Here is a 13950-nt window from a genome sequence, read left to right on the forward strand (position 1 = left end):
TGAATTAGATATAAAAAACATAAAAAAACATAGATTGATCCATATAACAACAATCATCTAGAAGTTATAATCTTCATCAACCACGTCCACAAGTTAGTAACATAGTAACATACAACATATTGAGTCTCATGATTCATCAATCTTAAAGTTTCAAGCTTTCAGAATTCAATATATAACATTTATCCTCATTGATCACCAAAGTTGTACTTGTAAGCTAAGTGTAACCATTACAACAAATAATATCTAACATGAAATGAAATGAAACAACTTTCAACTTTCATGAAGCATCATATTCATAATTCATTACTAATGAGTTATAATTGCCAACTTCAAACTTAAAATGTCATATATTGTTTAAAAAAATATTATAATAAATATGAAAGAGTCAATAGTTATAAAAACTACTAGAAACTAGAAAAGAGAAGTAAATCTATTATCTATTTCTTATGCTTGGGCCTCTTGCCACCATGAGAAATGTCCAATTTTTTGGTCTCGTTGGAAAATCAAGATCTTTGTCATTAATATCATCCTCTAAGCATTAATATCCAGAGGTATCTTTGTCATTACCTCTGTATCTGTATAGGGATCTTTGTCATTAATATCACCCTCTAAGCATTAACATAAGATAGAAAAAGCATAGCATGTCAAGTCAAGATTTGTTTGAGTGATGCGTACATTTTAGGAGGGTTATGATAGAAGAGTTCGACAACCAATGTCACTAACATCAAGGTACATAGAGGGATTGGTGCTCTTGATTAAATACGAGTTCCATACCCTAATACATGACAAAATTCAATGGAAACATTGCAATCCCCCAATACTGAATCCTGAAAAACTGATAAGTCTGCTAGATTTTGAATGAAATCTAAAATTCTACTTTCTGCATATGAAATCCAATGAGGCCGAAACCACTCTCAAACATCCTGAGTCATTTCATGTTAATGTTAAAAATTTAAGTAAAAGTGACATTCTCCTTAATCTTCATTTTCATCCTTTTACTTTAAGAATTTAACATTACCATGAATATCATATCAATACTAGGGACATAGACTTGATCATTAAGCTGCCCCACTCAAAAAGTATTTGGTTCTTTAAAAAAAAATTGCATTTCGAACATTATTACAAAAAAAGAAATTGCAAAAAAGGCAAAACGCTGCCGAAAAGGCAGGGAGCGAAATTTTTTTTAGGGAGCGTGCTCCCGACCCGCTCCCGAGTCGCTCCCGCCCGGAGCGCGGATTGGGAGTGGGATCAAGGGGTGGGGGGGCGCTCCCTTGCAACACTGGTTGTATCTGCGTTGTTGATTGCTCTTAAGAATCTATTTTGACTGGCATCCAAGATCAGTATGCTTAAAGCTTCTACAACTGTAAGGAACATAAAGGTTGCCAATGGACATTCCTACCTGTGGCGTCGAGTTGTTGTGATAATTTCTGAATGTGAACCATATCAACATAACAAAATTTGTTGATTCATTATACACAATAATTCATTTAACAGATTGTAGATTCAGGCTTGTTTGTATAAGCACCAATCTCAAGAGGAACCAATGGAATTTATCGTATGTCTTTGAGAGATCAAGATTCATTACCACCTCTGCCTACTTCCCTCCTTTGATTGAATGGAAACCTTCCTGTGCTGTCTCAATTGCATCATGAATCTGTCCATTTAAAGGTAATTCAAATGTCAAATTGTTCATATGAAGTTTAGTAAAGGAAAATTTCAAGGATGAAAATTTATCTTCAAAGTTTAGAAACCTTGGCGAATCTTACTAGTCCTTAATATGCAAGTTGTGAAATGTTTGGCAATATTTTTGTAAAAATATTTATATTTCTAATGATTTTATATTAGTCTATGTCAATTTTTTGCGATTGTTGACCACTATGTGTCAACTACCCATAGCAGTACACCCCCTTTTTTGCAAAAGGGATAGCGTTTGATCGACGTGTCCGTGCCATTTGACTGTCATCATCAACTCGATCATGTTATGTTGTAAATCCAGTCCGCATGTGTAAATTGTAAATAATCTTAGCAGATTCGAGTCATGTATGTAAATTGCTTAGGCAAACCTAATTTTCTAGTGATAATCTACGTTTCGGAAGGTTTTTTGTCTCACCGATCCATGATCGACAAAGTTTTCCTTTAGCCTAACCCCAAATTCGGAATGGATTTTGTCATTAGAATCTTAGGGGAACCCTAGTGTGCTTTGAGTCTATGTAAAAGTAATTTGGAAATAATTCTAACTATTTGGTTAGGTTATTACAAATTGTTTGATCTGGTAGATTATAGTTGTGTCGTAGAACTGGGTGGTCTATGAGCGTCTGTGTCAAATGGGTTTCCCCCTTGAGATGTAAAATTGTAAAATTCATGTTGTAAAGTGTCTTGAGAGTTAGAAAATGTTTTATCCCCTCTTAAGTCCTAGGTCTTAGATGATTTTTCAAAAGGGCTAAGTTCGAGGATTAAAAAAATAAAATAATAATAATAATAAAAAAAATAAAATAATAATAATTCAAAGTTTTGAGAAAATAAATGCAAAGTTTTAATCTTTTAATATATTAAAATGCATTTAAAATTTCGACGGATGAGATTAAAAGGGATTTTGATTTTCATCGACCGTCGAGATTAGTTTGACATGGATCACTCGAACTAGCCATTGGGAATTTTTCCTTTAAATAGGGTGTCAGGGTCATTTGAGAGATTCAATCTTAGAGTCGTGTGCTAAAGAAAGCTCTCTTGTAGTAATTTTTTGTGCAATAAAGAAAGACTTTGGGGTTGAAAATCTTGCTGGTGTTACTCTTCTGGAAATGCTGTAAGATGTTTTATTTTTCTGCATAATTTTATTTTCAGCCATTGATAATAGCTTGATGAAGATTGATTTAGGCACAGGTATCTTGTCTGATCTCTGGGGTTTGAATGATAGTTTAATTTCTGAAAGATAATGGTAGGTATCTCCATTTGATGTGAATTTCTCTATTGTTTTCTCCTTCTATGTTAATGGTTGATTTAAGATGTGCAGGATATCCTTAGTTTTGAGTTTACTGAGCGTTAGGAGAAGTTCTCGGCTAAACCAACCAACTCCCGGGTTGCGTTTTCTGAAAGAGCCCAGCCAATTTTAATCATGGGCTTATCATTTAATTTTTTTTTTTTTTATGAATGCATGAAGGGTTTTCAGAAGCATTTCAGATTAAATTTAAATTCTGAAAATATTTCTGTGGCATAACGATAAATCTCGCTACTTAGAGCCTTCAATTTGTAATTACTATAATTATTTTGCTGATTTTTAGGCTTTTTAGGGTTTTATTTATTTTTTGCATTTTTAGGTTCTGGCTGTTTGTTTTCATTGTTTTCAGGTTGCAGGTTACATGTTGTAGATCTGAAGGTGAGCTTCAATCTTGAAAGCTAGATCTAGGCCCTAGAGGGTAAGATCTGGCCTCAGAGCCATTTCAATTTTTACAGGTGTACAGTTCTGTTGGCCTTATTGTCATTTTTGAAGGGATATTCTTCAAAAGGATTTTTAAGTTTTTCTGAAGAAATTCGAGGATTTTTTCCAAGCTATCTGTTTGCTGCTTGGGATTTCATTTTGACAGAAATTTTTGAAAATTTTTCTTTACGCTGTGGCATCCTAGGGTTTCATTTTATAGAAATTTATTAAAGGCAGGTGGGGTGATTGTTGTTACACCTCGGTGCGTTTCCTCTCTATGCTATCCCTTTGCCAGCGTTCCCTTCAACGCTGCCTTTCCTTATTTTGCAAAGCCTGCCCTCCTTCTCTTCGCCAAGTAGCAGTCAGCTCCACGCCTGTTCTACGCATTCCACCAAACCCTCACGCAAATTTTCATGCTGCCCAGCTCCACATCCTTGCTGCCACTATCCATTTTCTTCATTCAGTTGAGCCATTCCACACAGCTAATTCACCATCTCCCCATTCGCAGTCATTGAAACCCTTCAACACAGCTCCATTTTTTTTCTTGCCGCAGCTTCATCCTCAAACGTTGCAAGGCTTTTCATTGCTCTGCGTACACCAAACATTAACCTCTACCTTGCTTGATTTTTCCCTCAGTCAAACCTACATTTTTCTTCAACCTGCAATCTTCTCCAAACCCTGCACAACTTTCACACTGTCAAAAGCTGCTCCTCCATCAATTTTTCGTTGTACTCCTCCAGTACCCTCCACACATTTTTCTTCTGCCTATGTTGCGGGGGAGCGCCGCCCCCCCCCCCTCGAACCCGCTCCCGAACCGCGCTCCGGGCGGGAGCGCGCTCCCAAAATCGCTCCCGGACGGGAGCGATTTTCGGGAGCGCGCTCCCTTAAAAAAATTTGCGCTCCCTGGTCTGTCAGGGGGCGACTTAGGGAGTGATCGCTCCCGAGCTCCCGGAGCGATTTTTAATGCCCGGGAGCGATCGCTCCTTGATCGCTCCTGGGCATTAAAAATCGCTCCGGGAGCGATTTCAGCCGGGCCGAGAGCGGGTCGGCGGAAAAAAAATCCGCCAGACCCGAAATTTCAAAAAAATTTAGAATTTTTTTATTTTATTTTATAAGCCAAATGGGCCAAAAAAATTTCATTTCAACTTCATTGAGCAGGAGATTGAGAGCTGGAGCAAGAGCAAAGGAGCAAGGAGCAAGAGCTGAGGAACAAGGAGCCAGAGCTGAGGAGCGAGGAGCAAGTGCCAAGGAGCGAGGAGCAAGCCTGCAGAGGTAAGTAATTTAATCATTTAGTTAGTTTAGCTGGTTAGGTAGTTAATTTGGTTAGTTTAATTTAGCTGTTTGAGTTTAAAGATCATGTATTTAAATTAAATTAATAAATTAAATGAATTAATCCCAATAAACTAAATTAATTTGCAGATTCAAGACTCAAACCCTACAAACATCAAACACCATGGACCTGGGGATATTTATTGGCATTTTCCTCTTCCTGGTCCCTTTTATGGTTATTATGGTGGTGGAGAGTAGGAAACGGAGGGGGCCTGAAACTGAAGAGGTGGATGAAGAAGCCGGAGGAAGTCAAATGGGTGAAAACCCCAGTGAGGAGGAGGTGGAGGAGGGTGAACATGACCCTCAAAAAACTAAACAAGACCAAACTCCACTGTGGAAATATGTTCAAAGGGCTGAAACAGGGAGAGGGGGTGGAACCACTAAATTTCATTGCCCCCATTGCAACACTGATTACACAGGTTCATACACCCGTGCTAGAAGACACCTCTGCGGGAAAAGGCCATGGGATGGAGAGAAACAAATAGGAAATAAAACTTGTGCAGCGGTGTCAACAGCAGATAGAGCCAAATACATAAAGGAAGAGGAGGAAGCCCAATACAGAACAAAAAGATCAAGGGGTTTCTTTGAACCAAGCTCACAAAGAACTCCTTCAGCATCCTCCCAAGGCAGTGGATATGGACATGGAGGCACAGGGTCATCATCTTTACGCCGTAGAACCATATCAGATTTCCTTGATGAGGGGTGTAGGAATGATGTGGATTCAAAAGTTTACAGGTTTCTCTATGCATGTGGGATACTATTCAATGTTCTACGCTCACCTTATTGGCACGAAATGGTTTCTGCCATAAATGATGCCCCTAAAGGATACAAGAGCCCTGGGTATGACAAGGCAAGAACCGTTGGCCTTGATCATGAAAAAGCAAAAATATCAAATTCTTTGAATAAAATGACAAGTTCTTGGACTGACTATGGGGTGTCCATTGTATCTGATGGATGGACAAATGTAAAAGGCAAGCCATTGATAAGTGTTCTTGCTGTGTCTGTTAGTGGTCCCATCTTTCTAGCTGCACATGATTACTCAGACAAGTTCAAGACCGCTATCAACATTGCAGAAGCATTACTTGAAACAATTGAGCGTATTGGCCCATACAATGTCATCCAAGTCATCACTGATAATGCTCCTAATTGTAAGGCAGCGGGAGCAATTATTGAGGATAAATACCCGAATATATTTTGGTCTGGATGTTTGGTTCACACATTGAACCTTTTGTTGCATGATATTGTCAAAAACAAAAATGCACAATACAAATGGATTGGTGATTTGTACAAGAAAGGCAAACAAATGATAACATTTATTACAAATCATAGCAATACCCATGGCCTTTTCCGCAATCACTCGAGATTGGAGTTGCTGAAGATTGCGAAGACAAGATTTGGTAGCTATTACCTCACCTTCAGGCGCCTTGTGAAGGTAAGAGAGGCATTAGCTAGCATGGTATCAAGTCCACATTGGCAGGTATTAAAGGAAAGGGCTGCAAATGCAGCTGACATGGGAGGTTTTGAAATGGTGGAGGAGGCCGCTCTTGATGGGCAGTTTTGGACAAGTGTGAGGCAGGTATTGGATTTCACCAAGCCAATTTATCACATGATTCGGTTTGCAGATACAGACAAACCAGTGATTGGCGAGGTGTATGAGCAAATGGATACCATGTTGGGGCAAATAAAAGATATTGTTCATAATAGAGATCCCAACTTGTACAAACTAATTCATGATTGTGTGTGTGAATGGTAATAAGCTTAATGTTCCACTACATTGCTTGGCGTATATCCTTACGCCAAAATACTACTCTTCATCTTGGTTGGGCAAACCTGCAGCAGGGGGTGGGGTTAGGACCAAACCCCACTTAGATCAAGAGGTAACTAGAGGATATTTGGAAGCATTAGAAAAATTGATACCTGACAGGGAGGAAGGTGCAGCTGTGCGCCTTGAAATAGGCAAATACCTCAGTGGCAGTGGTTTGTATGGTAACTTCCATGCAATGGACGACAGAGATAAATTTGATACTCTCACATGGTGGGAAACATATGGCGGCCACGGACTTTTGCCAAAATTGGCAAAAAAAGTTCTTTCACAGGTTGTAAATTCTTCTTTTGCAGAGAGGTGTTGAAGCACCTACAGTTATATACATAATGTGAAAAGAAACAGACTCAACGAAAACCGAGCAGAAAGCTTGGTTTATGTGCACTACAACTTGAGGTTGTTGAGCCATTACTGTGATCGGGCTAATGAAGATCCCACATATAAAATTTGGGACAATCACCCTGAGGACGACAATTTGGAGGATGGCATTGTACATATTGAAGAACTAGAAGAGGAGCTTGTAAGGGATGAAAATGAAGCAGCTGCAGCAGCCATGCCACCTCCACCTCCACCATCCAGTACTAGTAGCAGTGCTCGGGGCCCGAGTCTTGTTCCATTGCTGTCGCCACCTCCATCGACACCCTCGCGTGGAGGCTCTAGTTCTGGTCGTCGGTCTGTGCGGGAGACTCCTAGAAGACCACCACGACCTACTTATACTCCTGAAGACTCTCGTGGCAAGGGCCACTTGTAGATTTACAGTTTACTTGTCTTTTTTAGTTTCTATTAGACTTTGGTTTTCATAACTGTTGAGTTTTGAGTCCTTGACTCTTGACTCTTGACTCTTTCATATCATTATGACATTATGATATTTTTTGTAAACATTATATCACTGTGACAATGAAAATTTGAAGTTTGAAGTTGGGCCTTGGCAATTATAACTCATTGGTAATGATTGTGAATTATGAATATGATGCTTTGTGAAAGACTAAAGTTGTTTCATTTCATCTCATTATTCATGTTTCATTTTATAAATTTTTAACATTTCATATCATGTTAACAGTTAGAAGTTAGGATTTAGAAATATCTTCGATATTACTTCTTGTAATGGTTAAACTTGGCTTACAAGTACAACTTTGGTGATCAATGATGATAAATGTTATTGAATTTTCAATTCTGAAAGCTTGAAGTTGAAACTTTAATATTGAATTTGATGAATCATGATTTATAAGACTCAATATGTTGCAGTTGTAATATGTATTTTACTAACTTGTGGACATGGTTGATGACGATTGTAATTTCTAGATGATTGATGTGATATGGTTCAATGATCAATTTATGTTTTTTTATGTTTTTTATGTCTATTTCATCATTCTACATGTTTTTGTTGACATATATGTATCAAAAATTAAAAAATATAAAAAATATATATATTTTTAAAAAATCGCTCCCGGATTCGCTCCCAAACCGGGAGCTTCTGAAAATGGTCGCTCCCGCTCCCGCTTCCGCTCCCGCTCCCGCTCCCGCTCCCCGTCCCCCCTCCCGCTCCCGCTCCCAAGTAACATTGTCTTCTGCGATCCCTTCCAAACCTGCAGCTCATCATCCTTTAACGCTGCTAGAAATCTGCATAAAAATATAAAAAAAACCGCAGTCCCTTCAAACCAGCCGCAGCCATATCCGCACATGCAATCTGCTACTCCATTCCACACTGTACCCTCTGCCGTCGCTCTTCTCTCCGTCATGCAGTTTGCTGACCTGCGTTCAACACATTACGCACAACAGTTCATCTTTTGATTTAAATGTATGTGTATAGTTTAGCTTAGGGTTAGCGTGATTTTCTTTTTAGTTTCATGTATTCAGATTTGAGTGTTTTTTGAAATTTTTAATTAGAATTTAGATTTGATTTGATTTTTTATAGTTTAGAATTTAATTACCTTCGTTAAAGCTTTGATTTCATTTAGATAGACTTCAAATTTTCATTTTTCTTATTATGATGTGTTTACGTTAGTTCTTTTTAATTAGATTTTAATTTAGATTTTTCTTTTTAATTAGATTTTAATTTTGATTTTTGGTTTAGTCTTAGGCTAGTTTAGATTTTTATTTGATTTTAAATTTAGGTCTGAGTTTTATTATTTAGTTTTCATTTTCATTTTTGTTATATATATTAGGTGTTAGTTTTTTTTGTTTTTAGCTTAGCTTTTTTAGTTTTAAGTTTTAGTTTTAATTTAGATTCACTTTTGTTTAAATTTTATTTTAAAAAAAATAATATCAAAAAGTTTGAAAATAAAAAAATCGATTTTGATTTTTTTTTATGCTGTTAGTTCAAGTTTAGTTTTGTTTCATTTTTTTTAATAAATAAAAAATCATAAAAAAGTAAAAAATCATAAATGGTTTAGAAAAATTAAAAGGTTCCTTTTCATTTTTAGAATTTTAGTTTAGAATAGATTTAGGCTTTATTCTGATTTTTAACTTTAAAATATAAAAAATATAAAAAGTTGCTTTATGGTTTTAGATTAGATTTTAATTTAGGATTTTAATTTTGTTCTATTTTGATTTCTTTATTTTAGAATTTTATAGAAATATAAGAAAATATATATATATATATATATATATATATATATATATATTTTTTTTTTTTTGAAAAGCTTAACTATAAATTGAAAATTCATTCTTGGTGACTTTTGTGGTATCTATGTTCCACTTTTCTATAGTTAAATGCACTTAAATGTTTATTTGAAGATTAATTATATGAAAGTGGTAACTGGTTAGCATTTAAATTTTATGATCATTTAAAGCATTTAATTTTTCTTGAAGTTTAATTGTTGGATCATCGTTAAAGCATTGTGAATTTATTGAATATCTTGCATTGCTTGGGTTATTTGATGATATATGATTGTTAATGGTGGAATTACAAAGTTCATATTTCTGCAGCATTTGATAAACAATTATTTAATCATTAACTCCATAAGGCACTGGTACATTAATTTCCAAAAAAAATCAATCAAGTACTGGTATTGCCTTGCTGTGTCTCCCAGCCCAACTGGTCCATAGTTGGTCTTCTTTTGTCCCATAGGGTCTACCCCCCTTAGCCTCGGGAGACGGCGTAAACGGAGAGATCGGGGATCAGGGTGACAGCCCCTTGTCTGAGCGTTGTCGTGACAATCTGTGCGACAACAACGATTTTTAAGGGCGAAACACTTTTAGAAAAAATGGATATTGGTGAATCTTTTTTTTTAGAAAAAACATGGAAAATTAGCCCCCCCTGCGAATATTAGCCCCTAATTTTTTTCCTAATTTACCTCAGACAGCGCTTGTTTAAGTCTATTAGCAATGATGTTTGAAACAATCTTATACACTAAATTGCAAAGGGAAATCAACCTAAAGTCCTTGAAGGTGTGATTGGATTGTTCTTCTTTGGTATGAAAGCTTTAAACGTTGCATTCAAGGCCTCCAACCTTTTTTTGGAGTCTTGGACTGCTTCGACTTCTTATTAACCCTAAGCAGATCGTTTTCCACAAGATCGTGGAAGCCCAACTAAAAATTGATGGTCCAACTATCAGGCCCTGGGCTTTTGGCCTTTTTAAAAGAAGGAAAATTAGCTTTTTGTACCTCCTTTCAAACACCTGCTGCCAATCCAACATTTTCTTCTTCATCAAAGAGTCTAAGGACCAGCCTGATCATGTTTATCATCTCACCAATATTAGAGGCCTCATTATCTTCAAACAAATTTTGAAAGTGTCTCTTACCTGCCAATGCCAAATGCTGCAATGAAAAAGTCCTAATACCATCCTCCATTTCCAGTTCCCAAATCATACTAAAGTTTTTCAGAAACGCAGCATATTTGTGGAAGAACTTATTGTTGTCACCCTCTAAAACCCAAATGGCTCGACCATCAAACCTCCACTTGATCTCCTCTAAGTACAGCAAAACCTTTTTCTCTTCTCCAAGTCCGGTAGATGGTGTAACTTTTCTTCTGAAAAAACACACTAGATTTCTGATAAAAAAGAACCTCTATGGCTTCCTCCACATCCTTCAGCTCCTTTTGATTGGATAACCATTTGTCTTTTGCAGCTGAGATTGTCAGCTTTTTTATCCTTATCAAATTGTTGGAGAATTGATATATCACATAGGAATTGGCATTGTAGTTAAACTTTCTCCAATTCTTTTTGACAAGAGATATGAAACTCTCATCTGGAAGCCAAGCACGATTAAATTGGAAGGGAGGAGGGGGTTTTCGATCCAGCTCTTCAAATTCTAACAAAATAGGCACATGGTCGAAAAGCCCTCCCAAACCTGTTGATGATAGTAGCTTCAGATATGTACTTTGGCACAGTCGAAGTGTCTAGATGTGTGGAAGTCGTTCAAGTACCTTTAAACTTGGCAAATTACTTCAATTAAAAGATTTGTTAAAGTAATTTCTTTTTATAAGAAAAAGTGAGTTAATATAGTGAAATGCAAAGGTTATTTGCATTAGTAAATTATATGAATCACAACTGTTGATGTCAAGAAATGTTGAGATCTAATCTCAACCGTCAATCACTTTGAAGATTAGGGTTCTGGATTCGGTCAATAACTCATAAAAGAAAGGTTAGGTGAAGGGAAAAGGCACACAAGGGACATTTAGAGTTTGAGTCGTGAAGGACAGTGATTCAAAGAGAACACAACAAGGGTGATAAAGGATCTTCATCCGGTGTTTAGGCTGAGGGAATCAGGAAATCCTGAGACAGTGAGGATGAATTCATACTCGAAATTAGTGGGGGCCTTACTATAGTAGGCTGTACTATTTTCTTGTGCAGAGAAATCACATGAGCCATGGTTGCAGTTTGTAGAGAAGGCTGTATGCACACGTCTCGAGTGTGACTGCAGCAGTTTTACCAGTGTGCAAGTTGATTGATGCAGCGCAGTACAGGTACAGCACTGCTGTACAGGTTGAATGCAGCAATGCACATAATGACAGGAGACGTTACAGGTGATGGCTGTGAGGTACAGAGTGACGTAAGTAGGCAGACAGGTGATGGAAGCATCGTACAGGATGGCAGCAGCAGGCGATACATGCAGGAGCAGTCCATATAGCCATAAAAAGCACAGATCAGGTTTTCCTGGACGACTGATGAGCATGCTTTTATTGATGTAATTTTCCTGTTTGTTTCTATTTGGGCCATTTTCCCAGTGAGGGAGCCCTTGTATATTGTAAAATTGAAGTTAATGGACGGCAGATTTGAAGGATACAATTTTTCTGTGTGCATGTGTATGAGATTGGCTGATTTTTTCTTCCTCTGTTTTATTTATTTATCTGTTAAAACCCCAGTGGTGCATTTATTCAGTAATCTGTATTTAATTAATTAACAGTGATTTACTGGGAAATAACTTGCTTGTAGCTAGGGTTTCCTCCTTATCTTTGGGATTTTTTTACGTTCTTAACTTCTTTCCTTTCTTTCATTTCTTGTATTTGAGCTTTAATGGATACGGGTCTGGTTGTATCCAGATCATATGTAAGCCATATCATATACTGATTCATCTGGGTTATGTCCATACTGGATATGGATCTATACAGATCCAAAATATGATGGTGGATTCTGTAACATATGACGGAACTAGAAAAGAATCAATGGGGAAATAGGGCAAGAGAGTTGAAAAAACTTTGCGGCATGGCTAGTGTGCAAGCAAGATAAAAGGTGTAGATAGTTAAATGATTGGCTGGTCAAATTTTCTTTTTCACCGACAATAATAGAATTAGAACAATGTATTGTAGGCAGCGATCTATTTTCATTGTGGTTGTCTGTTGGATGCTATTAAAATTGTCTTCTATATATTTTTATATTTGGTTTAAAATACATAATTCTGCTAACCTTTATTATCCATATTTTTGTTTTTTTGACACTTTCTTTTTGTTTTTCCCCTTATTAGTTTCTTGCTTTCTTCTGTGAGTGCATGTGTGTTTCATTAAATTATTATTGTTTTACTTTTCCTGCTAAAATTCACTGAGTTAAAGAGAATGTGGACTGACTCTGTGTGCTCGTGAGGCCATAAACAAGAATCATAGTGACAAAATTGACAAGCTTTATTTATGTCTGGTAGTGTTCTACAAGGTAGGTACGTTAATATATATTCAAGTGATAGTAGAATCGTATAGTTGAATTATTGGTGACCAAGCATAGTTAGTAGGGACAATATAGGTATTATTATGATGCCCCTTAATGAATGGTTGTGACTACTGGTTATAACCTTATGATGATATAATGTAATGCTTCTATGCTCCATGTGGGTATAATATGAGCAAATGCCATTACTTTTTTGCATTGTCAACAATTTCTGATGTCTAGACTATGAATTCAGAGCATGCGACTGGTAAAGGCTAATATCTTTGCTTTACTGCAGGTCATAGAATTTCTTGTAGAAAATGGTGTCCTTCTAGTTGAACCGATAAATTCACGGCCTGGTTGTAGAGCCAGTGAAAGGTTAGTAAAGTCTGAATATCTGAATGTTTTGTTATTTTCTTCTTTTCGTTTTTTTGCTCTCTTTCATTTTCTTTTTTTTTTTGATCTGAGTACATCCTTTAGTTTGTCAAGTCAGATCACGTGGTTAAATACTTTTGGAAAAGTCGATTATCATCTAAGCGTGCAATGATGTTTCTTCTTTTTTCTGCTTAAATCTGCATTGATATTTAGAGTTAAGCTTTAGCTGTATTGGTTATTATTGTGCCAGAACCTTGCATAGTAAATAATTATACTAATTTGCTTGCATGTCTTTTTTTAAAAATGAAGGTTGCATTAGTGAAGGTTATTGTATTTCTGCTTATTATTGTAGATTCTAGTACAGACAATTAAAATAAAGTCCTCATTCTTTTTGGATTAAGGCACCCTCTATACTCTTTGCCTTGTATCCGTGTTCCTTTTTTATTTGAGGACTACAAGTGCAAAAATGAGTGAAACTTTTAGTGTGTCTGTTTGCAGCTTAAATTGATTTTGCAGTCCCATTTATTTATTAACAATAGTTCATGGTACATGTCCAATGATTGTCATTTTTCTTGTTTCATTTGCAGTTCTCTGTTTATGATTTTGCAATTTTACATTACAAATCTATGTTACAATTATACTTGTTGAGTTGCTTTGGAAGGACTGAAAGTTTTAAATTCAGTAATGATTACGTTTGATTTCAAAGTTGCAATATGTTCCTATGCTGTAAGAAGCAATTGTCAGGGTTAGTTGCAGAAGATATTGGGAGCCTTGAAGAATTGTTGAATCTATCTTGAAGAATTGAAGCAGAGGGTTGGAGCCCTAGAGGATAGGAGTCCTCAAGAAGACTAGATTCGAACCTGTATTTGTGAGTGAGAGGGTTGGAGCCCTAGAGGTTGGTGTCTCATAGAGACAAGGTTGGAGCCTTGGAA

The 13950-nt window shown here is 36.6% G+C and overlaps 1 protein-coding gene across 1 annotated transcript in view; it reads left to right on the forward strand.

Annotated features, from left to right (window-relative positions):
• Positions 1 to 13950, forward strand: part of LOC149204281 (histone-lysine N-methyltransferase ASHH2-like) — a 276549-nt gene that overhangs the window by 185922 nt on the left and 76677 nt on the right. Inside the window, exon 13 of the mRNA XM_089394677.1 lies at positions 12942 to 13021. Within this exon, the coding sequence (XP_089250803.1) occupies positions 12942 to 13021 (80 nt within the window). The remainder of the gene's footprint in view (positions 1 to 12941; positions 13022 to 13950) is intronic.

Source organism: Pinus tabuliformis, chromosome 1_2 (assembly GCF_031772625.1).
Source record: "Pinus tabuliformis cultivar Carrire ecotype Pingquan chromosome 1_2, CPIR1, whole genome shotgun sequence".
NCBI classification, from domain to species: domain Eukaryota; kingdom Viridiplantae; phylum Streptophyta; class Pinopsida; order Pinales; family Pinaceae; genus Pinus; species Pinus tabuliformis.